This window comes from Ziziphus jujuba, chromosome 1, assembly GCF_031755915.1.
Source record: "Ziziphus jujuba cultivar Dongzao chromosome 1, ASM3175591v1".
NCBI lineage: Eukaryota > Viridiplantae > Streptophyta > Magnoliopsida > Rosales > Rhamnaceae > Ziziphus > Ziziphus jujuba.
The window spans coordinates 34,047,369-34,065,242 of record NC_083379.1 but is presented as its reverse complement, the minus strand read 5'-3'; the positions used below and the strand labels follow the sequence as shown (position 1 = coordinate 34,065,242).

The 17,874-nt window shown below is 34.6% G+C and overlaps 2 protein-coding genes and 1 long non-coding RNA gene across 5 annotated transcripts; 2 read left to right on the top strand and 1 right to left on the bottom strand.

Moving 5' to 3' along the window:
• Positions 1-202: 202 nt before the first annotated feature.
• LOC107429348 (G-type lectin S-receptor-like serine/threonine-protein kinase At4g03230) lies at positions 203-1,852 on the top strand. Its single transcript, XM_060819929.1, has 2 exons — positions 203-1,482; positions 1,572-1,852. The coding sequence occupies exons 1-2, from the start codon at positions 1,339-1,341 to the stop codon at positions 1,845-1,847; spliced, it is 420 nt and encodes a 139-aa protein (XP_060675912.1). The 5' UTR covers positions 203-1,338; the 3' UTR covers positions 1,848-1,852.
• A 192-nt stretch (positions 1,853-2,044) lies between these two features.
• Positions 2,045-4,096, bottom strand: LOC107429359 (uncharacterized). 3 transcript variants are annotated; one of them, XR_003056141.3, is made up of 3 exons: positions 3,516-3,872; positions 2,495-3,374; positions 2,045-2,241 (listed from the first exon to the last, which is right to left on the bottom strand). It is a non-coding gene; the product is annotated as an uncharacterized LOC107429359 (long non-coding RNA). The 3 variants fall into 3 exon arrangements; XR_007240185.2 differs by lacking the exon at positions 2,045-2,241 and having other exon boundaries at positions 2,312-2,716; positions 3,285-3,374; positions 3,516-3,847; XR_003056140.3 differs by lacking the exon at positions 2,045-2,241 and having other exon boundaries at positions 2,312-3,374; positions 3,516-4,096.
• A 225-nt stretch (positions 4,097-4,321) lies between these two features.
• Positions 4,322-17,030, top strand: LOC107428940 (uncharacterized). Its single transcript, XM_060813835.1, has 17 exons — positions 4,322-5,977; positions 6,267-6,368; positions 6,453-6,667; positions 6,819-7,026; positions 7,161-7,398; positions 7,492-7,642; positions 7,734-8,024; positions 9,673-9,861; positions 10,515-10,571; positions 12,802-12,852; positions 13,321-14,512; positions 14,849-14,962; positions 15,048-15,262; positions 15,388-15,595; positions 15,684-15,921; positions 16,084-16,234; positions 16,332-17,030. The coding sequence occupies exons 1-17, from the start codon at positions 4,786-4,788 to the stop codon at positions 16,629-16,631; spliced, it is 5,112 nt and encodes a 1,703-aa protein (XP_060669818.1). The 5' UTR covers positions 4,322-4,785; the 3' UTR covers positions 16,632-17,030.
• The last annotated feature ends 844 nt before the right edge of the window (positions 17,031-17,874 follow it).

Below are 17,874 nucleotides of genomic sequence, written 5' to 3'. Positions count from 1 at the left end.
GATATAAATTATGACAATGTTCAATCTTCTATTTTCTTAGATCATCAGAAAAAGAGGAATCTACTACTGATTATCATCGCTTTGCGACTCCCTTGATACTGATAATTTTGACTGCCTTGATATTGATAATTTTGATCAAGTTCTTGTACACTTTTCCGAATAAGTTCCATTGTTTAGGTACCAATTCCAACTTTTATATTCATGAACAATTTCAAAATTTACCACAAGAATTGTAGTGCAAAAACTTCTCTACGTTGACAGGAATCAAAGGGAGCCCAGGAGGCATGCAAGAAGTTCAAACATAACTAGCTTCCCAATTAAGAACTAACAGTGATCAAAACAGAGACGGTGTTATTGAGTTCAGCATAAATAAGGATCACGAACTTCCCCTGCTCAGCTTTTCCAGTGTAATGGCAGCCACTGATGATTTTTCTGTTTGGAATAAGATTGGAGAGGGTGGCTTTGGACCTGTTTATAAGGTTTTGTTACCAAGCAACATATTTTTCTTTTTCCATGTACTTCCAATATTGACAGAAAATTGAATGAAACCAACTGTAGAATACATTAGATCCTTAGTTGCAATAATATACCAGTAACTTTAGATTTTCTTTTTTATTTGATTTTTTCTTTTCTATTGTTGTTATTATTGTTATTATTATTTCTTTTTCAGGGAAAGCTGCAAGGGCATAATATTGCACTTAAAAGGCTTTCAAAACATTCTAGACAAGGACTGACAGAGTTCAAGAATGAATTGCAGTTACTCTATAGGGTACAGCACATAAATCTTGCGAAGCTTTTGGGCTGTTGCATTGAGCAAGAAGAAAAGATATTAATCAATGAGTACATGGCTAACAAAAGCTTGGATTCTTTCATCTTCGGTTTATATATACGTTGTTTCTCTTTTTCATTTTGATCTTTTTTTTTTTTATATATATATATATATATTTTAAAAAAAGTGTATTGATTTATCTCATGTGGTTGAATATGAAACTGAGGCAGATCCAGTAAAGCGACCACTACTCGATTGGAGGAAACGCAAACACATCATTGAAGGGATTGCTCAAGGGCTTCTTTATCTTCACAAACTACTCAAGAGTAAGAATTGTTCATCGTGATCTCAAAACAAGCAACATCTTATTGGATAACCATACGAACCCCAAGATATTAGATTTTGGCCTAGCAAGAATTCTTTTTGAGAATGAATGTCAAACAAAGACAATGAGGGTTGTTGGAACTTGGTAAGTATATTCATGCTCGTTTCCAGATCCTGAATTTGCAGACAATTAAAATAGAGTTTTATTATTTTCTTCTTCTTTTGGCATCGGGACAAGTGGCTACATGTCTCCAGAGTATGCAATACATGGCCTTTACCCAATAAAATCTGACGTATTTAGCTTTGGAGTTATTTTGTTGGAGATTGTGAGTGGCAGGAAGAATGCGACCTTTGATGTGCCTAATCGGTCATTGAACTTACTTGGATATGTAAGTGATAGAACAAGGCCTTGGTTATGTATCTCTTTTATACAGCTACTGAATTTGATTTGTCATGTTACAATGTGAAAACTGTGTAGGCTTGGGACACATGGAATGGTCGACGATGCATGGAGTTAATGGATCCATCAATGGATGCTTCATGTTCAGTGGATTATATACTGCTGTGCATTCAGGTGGGTCTGTTGTGTGTTCAAGAAAGTGCAGACAGGCCAACCATGTCAGATGTGGTTTCAATGTTCAGCAACGAAAGGATGAGTTTACCTAAGCCTAAACAGCCTGCATGTTATACTGTTCTAAATGATGGTTTAATCTCACAAGATCTTGTAACAATTTCAGTAGTAGAAGCTCGATAACAGCTTTGAGCTTCTAGAAGCAATCTGGTACTTCTTAAAGAGAAATTTTCTCGACTACCACCTTCATACCACATTGACAAATACATACAAGTTCCTCGGAGAGAATGAGTGAGAGCATACAAAGTGTCTGGCATTGTTTTGCAGACCAATTGTCTCATTTACAGCAGACACTGATTGTAAACAAAAAAGAAAACTAATTTACAAGAAAAAACTAGAGCCAGTTGATTCATTTTTTATATGCATCTTGTTACAATGAATCCTTGGTTATGCAGAGTAGAATATAGATTTGTGTAAGCAAAAAGTTGCTGGATATAAAATCCACAGTACAATGATCAAGCAAATGTCCTGTGTCATCTTAATGCTCCAATTGCTCTCTTGTGAGATCAAGAAAGTGCTGCAGACAGAAACTTTACTTTTCACTTACCATATCCAAGCTTATAGCAAAATTAACAAAAAAAGAGATCTAAATAGAATGATACAAGATTTATACTTTTTTCCTTTTTTCACTAAAAAAAATCATTAACTATAAATTTCTAATAAATGGTATCTAAAAATATGTTTATTATGTAAGATATCCCAGTGAAGTAAACTAACAAGAAACTTGGAAAGAGATTACAATAAAAACACTTTAACATGTAAGTATGCACCTTCTGCTGCTCACAATATACAAAATCTGAAAACCATGTCTCATCAACTACCACATCAGGAGTAAGAGGTTTTCCATTGGCGGCAACTGAAGCAAAGGATGATGTTACAACCACTCTCTTTATAGAAGCGAAAGGACTGAATCCACTAGTGGGGCATGCCCATAACACTAGAGCTAGTAAGGCAGGCAAGGGTCCAAAGGAGAATGGGCTCTTATGGAATGCCTGATTGCATTTGCACATGATTCATAATATGTTTTCTTGCATAGCAAACATAAAGTAATCATACAATAACCACAATTGAACACTAGAAAGATGAAAAAGAAAAAGAAAATAAAATAAAATAAATTGAGGTTCATCATCATTCAAATGATTCAAAATTGCAAAAACCAAAACAAGATTTAACAACATATATCATAATATATTATACATACATTATATTACAGTTATTACTCAGTCAAATTAGCACAGCAAGAAAAATCCCAAAAGCATACAAACTACAATGTAATTCCCGCCCACTCACAAGCTGAAACTCTCAATACCACATAACAACATAAAATCAGTACCTATTAATCACAAAACCAAAAAAACGTAGAAATTAAAAAACACAGTCTCCACTCATGCTGTAATCTATCTGCAAATGTGGTTGAGCATCAGATTAAGACCCACTCCGGCATTTTCCATTATAATATCAAATCCCATCTTTTCAAAAAGCCCCACATCATATAAAAAAAAAAAAAAAAAAAAATTTGCTGATCACGAGAGGAGAAGGAGAAGGAGTAAGAGACCTCACCGGTGGTGCTTTCAGAGAGAGGTTTCTCGACTGCGCGATAAGTTTGGCCCGCCGTTTCTTCTCACTTCATCTCTGTAAGCTAAAGTAAAGCTGAATGCCCAAAGGTACAAAGAAGTAGGATTTAAAAAATAAAATAAAATAAAAATGCCCAAAGGACTGTAATCATGCCCATTCGGCTAGCTATTTTAGCCCCAAAAATTTAATAAAAGTAATATAAGAAAAAGGAACAACCTGCAGCTGTGGTGACGATTAGCTCCTGGTGGGACGACAGTGGTGTAAGGACGACGACGACGAACGAGACGACGGTGGTGCGAGGACGACGACGACGACGGCGAACGGTATGAGAAGGCTTTGCCTTTGGTGTCTCTCCTCTGTCTCTGGGTGGCTCTCAAACGAACGACTCTTGTCGAAACAACGATGAGCGAGTACGACGTCGACGAAGGGAGGAGAATTTCGGTGAAAATAGCGACCGGGATGGTCTTTTTCGGAAAGCCCTAGCTACGTTTTCAAAGGGAAAATAGATAAAAGGAAAACCAAAAACAAAAAATAAATAAACAAATAAATAAAGATATTTTAGTCCGAATGTGTAAAATATTGATTAGTTTTTTTTTTTACGTGGTTGGTTTTGTCAAAAACCCTTTCCTTCCATCTCATCAACTATTATCTACCCATTAACTCCGTGATGGGCCAAAAGGTTGAAAGCTTGCTTGTCCTCCCATCATCCATCATATCATCCATCATAAAACAAATTCAATATTAAACCTTATTTGAAAAATGTTATAATTTGAAGAAAAATTGATTTTTAAGATTTTATTTTTGGAAAGTTAGTTTTCTAAAAATAATTTTTCTTCTTATCGATTAGTAATACAAATATTAAAATTTTTAAATAATTAAATTTTTATATTATAAATTAAAGATAAATTTGTATTTTTATAAAATTATAAAACTAATTTTTAAATAAATTTTAATATAACACATTTATAGAAAGAAACAATTATCCCCATATTTTCTCTAAAAATTTGAAAATTTGGCTTTCTAGATTCATACCTTTCCTTCTCAAAAAAAAAAAAAAAAAGGGCAAGAAATTGAAATTCCAGACTACCATTTACCAAACAGGTAACTTTTTCTATTTGATCCGCTTGAGGCACTTTTCCCTCGTCTACCCTTGGCCACTCATGGCTCAAAGACCATCATACTCTATGGCCCATTTCCACCTTTTTTTTTTTCTTTCAATTTTTGTGAATTCTTTTGGTCTTCCTTTGACTATCACAATAGATGCATTTATTTAACAATAACTTTTATGATGAATGGCAGTCTTTTTAGACTTTTATGACAATAATTTTCCAAACCAACATTGTATTTGAGTTTTATTCTTGCTTCATGGAAAAATATGGCAAAGATTATACATAATTAGTAAACGTCAACCCCCCAAAGAAATGGTTTCAACAAATTCATAAATCTGTATTTATAAGCATTCTATGTTTTTAAGATTTTCATTTCAATGGCTTCCATTCTTATTGAAGTACTATATCTTTTTGAGTCCGACATGAAAACATCCAAAGTTTTTCTTTTCATTAATATCTTCTTATGTCTGCTTTGCTCATCTCAAGCCTTAGACACCATTAAACCTGGAATGACTTTACATAGTGATGAAACATTGATTTCAGCCGGTGGGGTGTTCGAGCTTGGATTCTTCACTCCCAGTAAATCAACCCATGAGCATCTGGGAATCTGGTTCAAGAATGACAGAAACAAAAAACCAGTCTGGGTTGCCCTCAGAGAAATTAGTTTCATCAAATCCACTGGATTTCTCACCATACAATATGATGGGAACTTGGTGATAAGCGACATACTGACGGTTACAAATATCATAAACAGTGGAGCATTAGCAGCAAGCAATGAAACAAGTGCAAAAATTCTTGATACAGGAAATCTAATTCTAATGGAAAGAGGAAAAACCATTTGGCAGAGTTTTGATAACCCAACCGATACACTTCTCCCTGGAATGAGCTTGGGGTGGTTTAACATGAACACAGATCGCTTTAGGATGAGACATTTAACATCATGGTTAAACCCTTCTGATCCAAACAATGGTGATTATTCTCTAGGCATTGATCCATCAAACATGACAAAGTTCAACGTCTGGCGCAAAGATGCTTACCAGCAGATTGGATTTTGGGATGGTCATATTTTCAGATTCTTTTTTCAATCCTCATTAGCTAATCACTACAATATTAGCTTTGAATCAAACAGCAAAGACAGTTATCTTACTTTCAATAGGGCGGGAAGTAATATACTTTCCTGGTTTGTTTTAGAATCAGATGGGTTCATTAAAGAGTTCAAGATGGTGGGTGAAGAGATTTCAAGTGTGAATCATTCTCTATGCGATGCCACATTACCACGCAATTCTACAGGCTGCTTGGCATTAACACCGATGACATGCAAAGATGAAGATTATTTCACAGACATCAGAGGATTTATCCCGAATTCAAGGGTTGTTATCTGGCCAGCTAGTTCAGATGCCGGTGACTGTGAATTGATGTGCAGGAGCAACTGTTCATGTGTTGGATACGTTTTCTTGGTTGACAACGGAACTGGATGTAAACTTTACTATGGTAACAAAGATGATCTTCTGAAAAACATAGGCAGAGGAAACAACACGGTTTATGTGCGCGGAGATGCTTCTAAATCTGGTAAGCTTTTTTTATAGTTGCAGAGTATTGAGAGAAAGAACACCCATTATGATGTGCTTCAGAATCATAAGAATTCTCAGTTTATGGCTTTCAAATGAGTCCTCTGAATCTACTAAATCACAATTTTTCAATCTGTCATACTCTCAACTGTTTAATGGAATGAATCATGAAGCAATATTACTGTCGCTGCGAACACCTTCAGAGTTTATTCATTATTCAATGTTGATATGTGAAGAACTTTCCTCTATTTATGTAAATTATGACAATGTTCAATCTTTCATTTTCTTAGATCATCGGAAAAAGAGGAACCTAGTACTGATTATAATCGCTCTACCGACTCCCTTGATATTAATAATTTTGATCAAGTTTCGGAATAAGGTCCATTGTTTAGGTACCAATTCCAACTTTTATATTCATCAACAATTTCAAAATACACCGCAAGAAGTGTAGTGCAAAAACTTCTCCATGTTGACAGGAATCAAAGGGAGACCAGGAGGCATGCAAGAAGTTCAGACATCACTAGCTTTCCAATTAAGAACTAACAGTGATCAAAACAGAGGTGTTATTGAATTCAGCATAAATAAGGATCACGAGCTTCCTCTGGTCAGCTTTTCCAGTGTAATGGCAGCCACTGATAATTTTTCTATTTGGAATAAGATTGGAGAGGGCGGCTTTGGACCGGTTTATAAGGTTTTGTTATCAAGCAAAATATTTTTTCCTTTTCCATGTACTTTTAATATTGACAGAAAATTGAATGCAAGCAACTGTAGAATACATTAAATCCTTAGTTGCAATAATTACCTGCAACTTAGATTTTTTTTTTTTTTTTTTTCTTTTGCAGGGAAAGCTGCAAGGGCATAATATTGCAGTTAAAAAGCTTTCAAAACATTCTAGACAAGGACTGACAGAGTTCAAGAATGAGTTGCAGTTACTCTATAGGGTACAGCACAGAAATCTTGTTAAGCTTTTGGGTTGTTGCATTGAGCAAGAAGAAAAGATATTAATCTATGAGTACATGGCTAACACAAGCTTGGATTCTTTCATCTTCGGTTCGTATATTTGTTGTTCCCCTTTTCCATTTTGATCTTCTTTTATTTTATTTTATTTTTTTTATTTTTATTTTTATTTTTCTTTCAAGTGTATTGATTTATCTCTCATGTGATTGAATATGAAACTGATGCAGATCCAGTAAGGCAATCACTGCTTGACTGGAGAAAACGCAAACATATTATTGAAGGGATTGCTCAAGGGCTTCTTTATCTTCACAAATACTCAAGATTAAGAATTATTCATCGCGATCTCAAAACAAGCAACATCTTATTGGATAACTGTATGAACCCCAAGATATCAGATTTTGGCCTGGCAAGAATTCTTTTCGAGAATGAATGTCAAACAAAAACAATGAGGGTTGTTGGAACTTAGTAAGTATAGTCATGCTTGTTTCCATATCCTGAATTTGCAGACAATTAAAATAGCGTTTTATTATTTTCTTCTTCTTTTGGCATTGGGACAAGTGGCTACATGTCTCCAGAGTATGCAATACATGGCCTTTACTCAATAAAATCTGACGTATTTAGCTTTGGAGTTATTTTGTTGGAGATTGTGAGTGGCAGGAAGAATGCGACCTTTGATGTGGGTAATCGCTCATTGAACTTACTTGGATATGTAAGTGACAGAACAAGGCCTTTTGGTTATGTATCTCTTTTATACAGCTACTGTATTTGAATTGTCATGTTACAATGTGAAAACTGTGTAGGCTTGGGACACATGGGCTGGTGGACGATGCATGGAGTTAATGGATCCATCAATGGATGCTACATGTTCAGTGGATGATATAATGCTGTGCATTCAGGTGGGTCTGTTGTGTGTTCAAGAAAGTGCAGCTGACAGGCCAACCATGTCAGATGTGGTTGCAATGTTCAGCAACGAAAGGATGAGTTTACCTAAGCCTAAACAGCCTGCATTTTATACTGTTCTATATGCGGCAGATGGTTCACTCTCAACCCCTTCTCAAAATATTGTAACAATTTCAGTAGTAGAAGCTCGATAACAGCTTTGAGCTTCTATAACCAATCTGGTACTTCCTAAAGAGAAAATTTTTCTTGACTACCACCTTCATACCACATCAACAAATACATACAAGTTCCTCAGAGAGAATGAGTGAGAGCACACAAAGTGCTGGCATTGTTTTCAGAGCAATTTTTCTGTTTTGGTTGAAAAAAAAGAAAACTACAGCGAACACTGATAGTAAACAAAAAAGAAAACTAATTTATAAGAAAAAATTAGAGTCAGTTGATTCATAGATTATATGCGTTTTGTTACTATGAACCCATGTTTATGCAGAGTAAAATATAGATCCTTGCAAGCAAAAAGTTGCTGGATATAAAATCCACTGTACAATAATCAAGCAAATGTCATGTCATCTTAAACATGTCCTGCATACTTAGGCAGTGTGCTCAAATTGCTCTCTTGTGCTGAGATTTGAAAATTATAGTTGTCCAAGTTATACTAAATCTAAATCTAAATCTATCTTCCTAAATAACACAATCTGGGTACCTATGACAAAATCATGCCAAATCTCTCAGCTAAAAACAATAGGAAAAGTCATGCCAAATTACTTGTATATTTTTACACCCCTAGTCCGTACTGTGTAGTAGCACAGCCATTGTTGCATTAGTGAAAATACTCAAGGTTGCTGGACAGACTTCAGAACTCAGAAGCAACTAAGATGGTGAGAGAACAATAATAAACCTAAAAACATAACACTAGGATTTCAAGACAGGATCAAACTAAGCTAGCAATTATTTTTCTTCTCTATCATCGGAAACACTATCCCATAAAAATGATAAATTACTGAAAGTTGGGCAACAGAAGAATCCAAAATACTTGCAGTTCCCGGCCCACAAATTTATTTCATTTTAACCTCTTTCAAAAGTTCTAGCCAAGTTGTTTAAGATGGCCTAAGTCCATATACAGAACTATATAAATTTATAGATATGATTTTACTATAGTAGGCATGCATCCCACCTATCACACTTGATAGGAGTATAAAAAAAAAAATTTTAAAAAAAAAGAGAAAAAAAAATGAAGTGTGATACATGCACCACAAGGTGAGCTTGCATGCCCACTAAAGCTATCACTACTTGATGGGAGAAAATGCAAATACATCATTGAAGGGATTGCTCAAGGGCTTCTTTATCTTCACAAGTGCTAAAGATTAAGAATTATTCATCGTAATCTCAAAACAAGCAACTTCTTATTGGATAAACTATATGAACTTCAAAATATCAGATTTTGGCATGGCTAGAGTTCTTTTAGAGAATGAATACCAAACAAAAAACCAAAAGAGTTGCTGGAAATTAGCAACTTATATATGCAGCACATGGCCCTTACTCAACAAAATCTGATGGATTTAGCTTTGGAGTTATTTTGTTGGAGATGGTGAGTGGCAGAAAAAATGCAAATTTCACGAGCCAAATTGCTCATCGAACATACTTGCAAATGTAAGTGACAAAACAAGGCCTTGTTGTTATGTATCTCTTTTATTCTTATGCAGCAATTGCATTTGACTTGTGAAGGTGCAATATGAAAATTATGAAGGCTTGGGAGTTATGGAATGGTGGATGATGCATGGATTTAATCGATCCAACATTAAGTAGCTCATGTCAGTGAATGATATAATGCGGCGCATTCAGGCGGATCTCGTGTGTGTTCAAGAAAGTGCAGAAAACAGGCCAACCATGTCAGATGTGGTTTTAATGTTCAGAAATGAAATGGTTAATTCATCTATGCCTAGACAGCCTGCATATTCTACTCTTCTAAATGCAGCAGATGGTTCAATCTCCAGAAGGCAAAGCTCTTCTCAAAATCTTGTAACAATCTTGGTAATAGAAGCACAATAACAACTTTAAACTTCTACGGTCAGTCCGGTACTTCTAGTTATAGGAGGAACGAACAATTCTCGACTAAAACCATCATATGATGCGAGCATTGCCATAATTCTGATAACACCGTTCAAGGATTGTGTGATTACGTTTTCAGTGATCATAGTTTGTTGTAATATTACATGGTATAGATATTACTGTACCATTATAATGAAAGGACCTTTTTATTTATTATGTATTTATTATTTATTATTATTATTTTTTTTTCCCTTTGAAGGGCTGAGAAAGTATAATGTGAAGGTCCTAAACATCCAGTATTTCAATCCTCTCCAAAGTAAATGAGAATGATATGCCACAGATTTCAGTATTCAGATCAGTTTCAAGTATAAAATCTAGGCAACATTTGAAGTGTTACCCAATAAAAGTCCATTAGATTGGAGAATTATAGCTGTACTGTACCTGCTACAGTAAACCAAAAACTATCTTCCAACTAAGCAATCTGGATTAAGATGTGCAATACTAAAAATACTCAAATAAGCATAGCACAAGCAAAAATGTGTTCCAAGTACTTGAACTTGCGCATGGCAAACAGACGAGAATACAGCAGTAGAAGAAATCCAAAGAGAATTATGACTAACCTGTTTCCATCACAGGCAGAGCATAGGCAGGGGTCGAAGGCCACTGGACCTTACAAAGGCCACCATTCTATTGTGAGTGGCATTCTCTTTGTGGCATAATTTGTATATGCAAAACCCTTTTCTCCTTACAAACCCCACAAGGCAACACAAACTTTCTGTACCACAAAAAACCCAGAAGAATAATCAGCAACACTAGCCAAAGCCAAACAATGGGCAAAGCTAAGAGCTTTTTATCCTTTTGGCTTTCCGTTGCTTGCCGAAGAGCTTCAATAGTGGCAGTGGCAGAAAACTCCACAGACGATTAAATAAAATAATATTTTTTTTAATTTATAATATCGAAAAAGAGGTCTTTAATATATATATATATATATATATAGATAGATAGATAGATAGATAGATAGATATAGGAAAATAGATAAAAAGATAACAAAACAATACACTGCTCCCATTCTTAGACCTTATTATATTCCTCCCTAGGAAGGGAAGAGCAAAAACACTGGTTTGGGTACAAGTTTCTAATGGCAACTGCAAAATCTATTTCAACAAAATCACGGTGAGTCTCTTCGTTTTCAAACTCCTTAAAAGTACTTTTGTATTTCAGTGATGGTATGTAATTGTATTCGTTGTGTCTTCTTTCTTTTTTTTTTTTTTTGGTTGTTTATGTGATTATGGAAAGTTTTTGGGTTTATATGATATGAGTCTGAGGAAAAAAATATTCAACTTTTATCTGCAAATTAGTAGGATTTATTATTATTATTATTATTATTATTGTTAGTATTATTATTACTTTATTCAATTTAAAGACAAAATTTCGTTAATGAAAACAAATTAATTTATGGTGGTTCTTTCTATTATTAATCTAATTATATAATATTTTTCTGACTTCCATAGAATGTTAAACTATTTCTTACATTGTCAATGAAACCCACCAACCTTTCAATAATATTTTTCCAAAAGAGTTCAAACTCCAAGCTACATAGTATATACATTTTTTTGTCACAATGTCAACTAAACTGGGGATTTTTATTGTGTTCGTTGTCGTCTTTGATTTTGATTGTTGCTTCATGGAAAAATATGCCAAAGATTATAACAATTACTAAATGTCAACCCTAAGGAAATGCTTCCAACGAATTCGTACGTTTATTTGTTTATCCAACGCAGAGTGCTTCATTTATAAGAATTCGTAAAACCATAAGACTTTCATTTGATTGGTTTCCAATAAGACTTTCATTTGATTGGTCTCCATTCTCATGACAGCACTATGAAATTTCTTTGTCACCGTTTTCACCAATTTTTATTTTTAATTTGTTACACATTCAAAATATAGAAAAATTGCCATTGTTTCTTTATATTATCTATGAGATATTATATGGTAGGTGGAGGAATTTAAATTTTATTTAGTCACCAATAAAATCAAGCTAGAAGGATGATAAGATTAATTAATAGCCATTTGCGTCAACCTTTGACTCTTAATTTTTCACATCATCTATAAGATGGGAAATTCCAAATGTTGTGCATATAACATAATGGATTATGCAAGTTACAACTTCATTGCAATCTCCCATTAGTTCTTTAATTAGTCATTTTCTCTTGAAAGTAAGAGTTTTTCTCTTGCTAATGAGAACCTCGCACCTCTTTCTGTTCCCACTACAACTACATGATGCTTTGAAACGTTCTTTGCTACCTATTATATGAATACACAACTGATAGTTACAATTGGTAGTTTTCTTATTTAGGAAATTATCAATTGAAAGTATTATAGACAAGAAGGGCACTTAATTAATAAAGTACTGATTGGGGCTTAGAATAAATCTTATGAATATGAATGTATGTCACTTTATCTTGGATGTGGAAAGCTAGGACCACCTCCATATAGATCAAAGGAGCTAACTAAATAATCTGAATATCATTGATCCCTTGAGGCTCAAGAAATGCTAATAGAGAAAAAGTCTAATTGCAGGGTGTTGAAACCAATATCTGACTTTATAAGGACACTCTAGGTGTGTTGAGATACCTAGATATGCATATTAAACCCGCTTCTTAACAGCTTAAGCTTTTGAGATCGTAACATGGTATTAAAGCGCAAAATCCTAGACACCTAGTTTCATGTTCATTACTTCCCATTAAAAACAAATAACACTTATAAGGATCAAAATGGCCTACAAGTGATGGGATTGTTGAGATAACTAGATATTCATATTAAACTCACTTCCTAACTGCTTAAGCTTTTGGGATCAGTTTAGCTTATGCAAATGCTAAAGCAGTATGTATTCTTTCTTATTTCTTAGATTAATTTTTACAGAATAAAATCTGGCAGTGGATAGCTTCTGTTGACCTGTCAAATGAATATTGGGTAATATTATAAACAAATTTATTGGACTTTTCAAAATGGGATAATCTGATACTCCTTGGTTAGGCATCATATTAATTGTCAAGCCATTCATTCATTTCGAGTTTTACTAGTTTAGTTAGCAGATAAGCCATCCTTCTATGGGTCTGATTTAATTCAGAGAGAGAAAACAAAACATAGATGTTGCATATTAAAGTACACTAAAAATTGCACATACTTTAGATTCCCCGTCCGGCTATCCAATCTAATTCAAGACCCAGTCAGTAGACACTGCATTAGTAGTGGAAGGGCTATCATATCAAGATTTACCAGTTCTTTTTCAATACTATAATATTTCCTTAAACCCTAGACGCAAGTATTTACAGCATTTTAAAGAACAAAAAAAACCCCCGGATGCTTAGAATCAAGCATCAAGGGTCCCTTTCCTCCGCTGACTTTTTCTATGTGTACTAAGTACTTGCTTTTGTTTGACATCCACTTAGAATTTCTACAATTTTTGTGTCTAACATGAAAACTTCCAAAGCTTTTTTCGTTTCTTGCTCTATCTTATGCTGTTTTCTTTGTTTTTCTCATTCTTTAGACACCCTCAAACCTGGGGAGATTTTGCATAGCAATGAAACATTGATTTCTTCTGCTGGGGTCTTTGAGCTTGGCTTCTTTACTTCCAGCAAATCAGATTCTCAGTACCTGGGAATCTGGTTCAAGAATGACAGAAACAAAAAGCCAGTCTGGGTTGCAAACAGAGAAAATCCGCTCGGTTATGCCACTGGAATTCTTAGAATATGGTATGATGGGAACTTGGTGTTGAATGATGCAAGAACGATTCCAATTACCGTCAACAATGGAGCAGCAGCAACAAGTAATGAGACAAGTGCAAAATTACTTGATTCAGGGAATTTTATGCTGACAGAAGGACAAAAGATCATATGGCAGAGCTTTGATTACCCGACTGACACATTTCTCCCTGGGATGAACTTGGGGTGGTTTAATATAGACACAGATGACCCGAGGAAACTGCATCTTTCGTCATGGTTAAGCCCTTCCGATCCTAGTAGAGGGCTTTATTCTCTAGGCCTTGATGGAAGTGACAAGACAAAGTTTCGTGTCTGGCGAAGAGGTGGTGCTTACCAGCAGATTGGCTTTTGGGATGGTCATGTATTCAGATTCTTTTTCCAAAGCTCGTTAGATAACTATCAAAACTTTAGCTTTGTATCAAACAGCAAAGATATTTATCTCACTTTAAACAACAAAGAAAGTAACATAATTTCATGGCTTGTTTTAGCTTCAGATGGGTTAATTAACGATTTCAGGATGGTTGGTCAGGACATCTCAAGTGTGAATTATTCCCTATGTGATGCCACGCTGCCGCACAATTCTACAGGGTGCTTGGTATTAACGCCATCAATGTGCAAAGATGGAGATAACTTCTCGGACATCAAAGGATTAATCCCAAATTCAATGGTAGTTACTTGGAAAGGTCGTATGGGTCGTAGCGACTGTGAGCTAATATGCAAGAGCAATTGTTCTTGTGTTGCATATGCTTCTTCTGATGATAATGATGGAACTGAATGTGAACTTCTCTATGGAAATAAAGCTGATCTTCTGAACAACAAAGGGAGAGGAAACAACACCATTTATGTACGTGAAGATGCTTCTGATTCTGGTAAGTATTGAGAGAAACAACTATAACAATGATGAAATTGCGACTCATATCAAGCCAAAAAGTTTTTGTGGTAGTCCAGAATAAGAAGAAATCCCACTTGAAGGCTCTCAAAATGTGTCCTCTGCCTCTACTTCTTCTTAACTGCCGATAAATGGATATGTTTCCATTTTCAATTTCTTTGACTCAATTTTCCAGATTTTATATATTCAGATGTTTATTTAAATGAATAAACTAACATTATTCAAAAGCCTTGATAGTGATTCAATGATAAGATTTGAATTGCTTCCCTTTTTATGTAAAATATAACAGTGTTCATTCCTTTTCTTTCCTTCTTAGATCCTGAGAGAACGAGAAAAGTGCTACTTATTATCACCATTGTACTGACTCCCTTGGTATTGATATTCATGGCCAAGTTCCTGTATGGTTTATGGAGAAGGTTCGATAGTTCAGGTACCAATTCCAACTTTTATGGTTGTCCATAGTTATTAAATTTTTCCATATGATGTATCGTGTGAAAACTTCTCTATATTGACAGGAAACAATGGGAGCCCAGGAGGCATGACAGAAGGTCAGACAGCAATAACAGCTCAGTTAGGTACGAACAATGATCCTAGCAGAGCAGATGTTATTGAACTCGGCACAAAGGATCATGAGCTTCCCCTGCTTAGCTTTTCCAGTGTAGTGGCAGCCACTGATAGTTTCTCTGTTCAGAATAAGCTTGGAGAGGGTGGCTTTGGACCTGTTTATAAAGTATATATTATCAGCCAACCCTTTTCCATTTTCTTCTATTATTGTTGACACAGAATTTGGATTTGCAAGCAATAACATGATATATTATATACCAGTAAGTAACCTGGAAAAAATTTATGTTGCAGGGAAAGCTACATGGGCATGATATTGCTGTCAAAAGGCTTTCCAAAAACTCTGGACAAGGATCAGTAGAGTTCAAGAATGAGGTACAGTTAATTTCTAAGCTACAGCACACAAATCTTGTCAAGCTTTTGGGTTGTTGCATTGAGCACGAGGAGAAGATACTAATCTACGAGTACATGGCTAACAAAAGCTTGGATTCTTTCATCTTTGGTTCGTATATATATTTGTGAATGCTCATTTTCTTTCTTAATCTTTTTCTTCATTTTGTCTCATGTGGTTGAATCTGCAACAAATGCAGATCCCGTAAAGCAACCACTACTGGATTGGAGAAAACGCAAACACATTATTGAAGGAATTGCTCAAGGTCTTCTTTATCTTCACAAGTACTCAAGAGTAAGAATTATTCACCGTGATCTAAAAACCAGCAACATTTTGTTAGATAACTCTATGAACCCAAAAATATCAGATTTTGGCATGGCAAGAATTCTTTTTGAGAGCGAGAGTCGACCAGAAACAAAGAGGATAGCTGGAACATAGTAAGTAACTTGTTATTTGCAAACATGACAATTGATGAATGTTAGGCCTTGATTTTTTTTTCCCCCCCTCTATCAGCCTGCTTGTTTTCCAATATATCTTTGATTTGTAGATAAGTAAACTGATGCTTTATTGTATTTCTTTCCTTTTGTGATTGAAACTAGTGGTTACATGTCTCCGGAGTATGCAGTGCATGGCTTTTACTCGACAAAATCTGATGTATTTAGCTTTGGAGTTATTGTTTTGGAGATCATGAGTGGCAGGAAGAATGCAAACTTTTATGAGCCAAATTGCTCATTGAACTTACTTGGATACGTAAGTGACAGAACAAGGCCTTGGTTATGCGTCTCTTTTATTCTCATGCAGCTACAGTATTTGACTTGTTTTAACATATAATGTGAAAAATGTGAAGGCTTGGGAGTTATGGAATGGTGAGCGATGGATGAAGTTAATCGATCCAACATTGGATAATTCTTCATTGTATGACACGAAGCTGTGCATTCAGGTGGGTTTGTTGTGTGTTCAAGAAAATGCAGACGACAGACCAACCATGTCAGATGTGGTGTCAATACTCAGCAATGAAGGGATGAGTTTACCTACTCCTAAACAGCCTGCATATTCTACAATTCTAAATGCAGCAGCTAGTTCAACTTCAGGAAGGCATACCCCTACTCACAATCTGGCATCAGTTTCGCTGGTAGAAGCTCGGTAATATATAGCTTTGAACTTAGCAACCGTTATATCATATCAACGTACGGCAAGATGCATCACACAAAAGACTTATTTTGTAGAGTTCACATGTTTTAAATATAACATCAACTTATCAAATGAGCTACGTGTTTAACGATCATTCCTTTGGTTCTCTTATAAATGACTATAGTCTGATTTCAATGTAAACCGACAGAAACAGGGATTTTATTGCAGATCAATTTTTATGATTTAGCAACTTTGATGGACGGGTTCATAACTGATGTATTAGTATTCATTTGAAGGTGTAACAAATTGATCTTTGTTTGTACTGTAAATTGCAAAATATGTATCATTTGTAAAGTATAATATCTCTTCCTCTTTTGTTCTCTGTATGATAAACAAGCGTAACTTCTTCTTTGCACAGCCTGTTGGCAAAATGTCCACAATCCTATATGTGGATATAGTCTAAAACGTGTTTGTGCTATTGCTGATAGTAAACATTACTTCCTAATTTTAAGATTAAGCAAACTTGACAGTATTTGCTGATCAAATATGAAAATAAATAATTCGCTTTCCTTATTTCAAATTAATCTCTCTCATTCACAAATCAAAAGGGTAAAAAAAAAAAAAAAAAAAAAAAATGTCCATGACTTGGATTTTTTGGGCCCTGATTTTTACCCGGTTCAATTAGTGTGAGAAATGGACCATTGGCCCAGTTTACAGACATTGGGTTGGGTATTATCCAACCCATAAACCACGAACCCTTAAAAAGTGGCGGCTGGTCGTTTGGGCATCTGCGTTGCCAAAATTATTTTATTTTTACCTCTTTGGTAAATATCATCAAATTTTGTTTACTAAATAATATAGTAAAAAATTTGGAAACAAAAAAAATAAATAAAAAAAAAATGAAATTTCATAGAAAGTAATTCCAATAATATTCAAAAATATTCTTCAATAAATAAAATTTGGTATAATTCTAGCATTTTTATTAGGCGAGTCTATTCTATTGGATCTCTATTATTATTATTATTATTATTATCATTTCCTATGCACCTTACTCCATACAATTCTAGGCCATAAGTTTTTAAAATTGACACTATCCGTATCCTATAAGCTTTTCTTTTCATTTTTCCCTTAAGAAATTATAAAATTATTTAAAGGATCATTATTGCCATGGATTATTTTTTAGATATATAATATATGCAAAATAATTTCTCCTTTTTTTTTTCTTATTTTTTTTCTCCTTTTAAAATTATTTTATATAT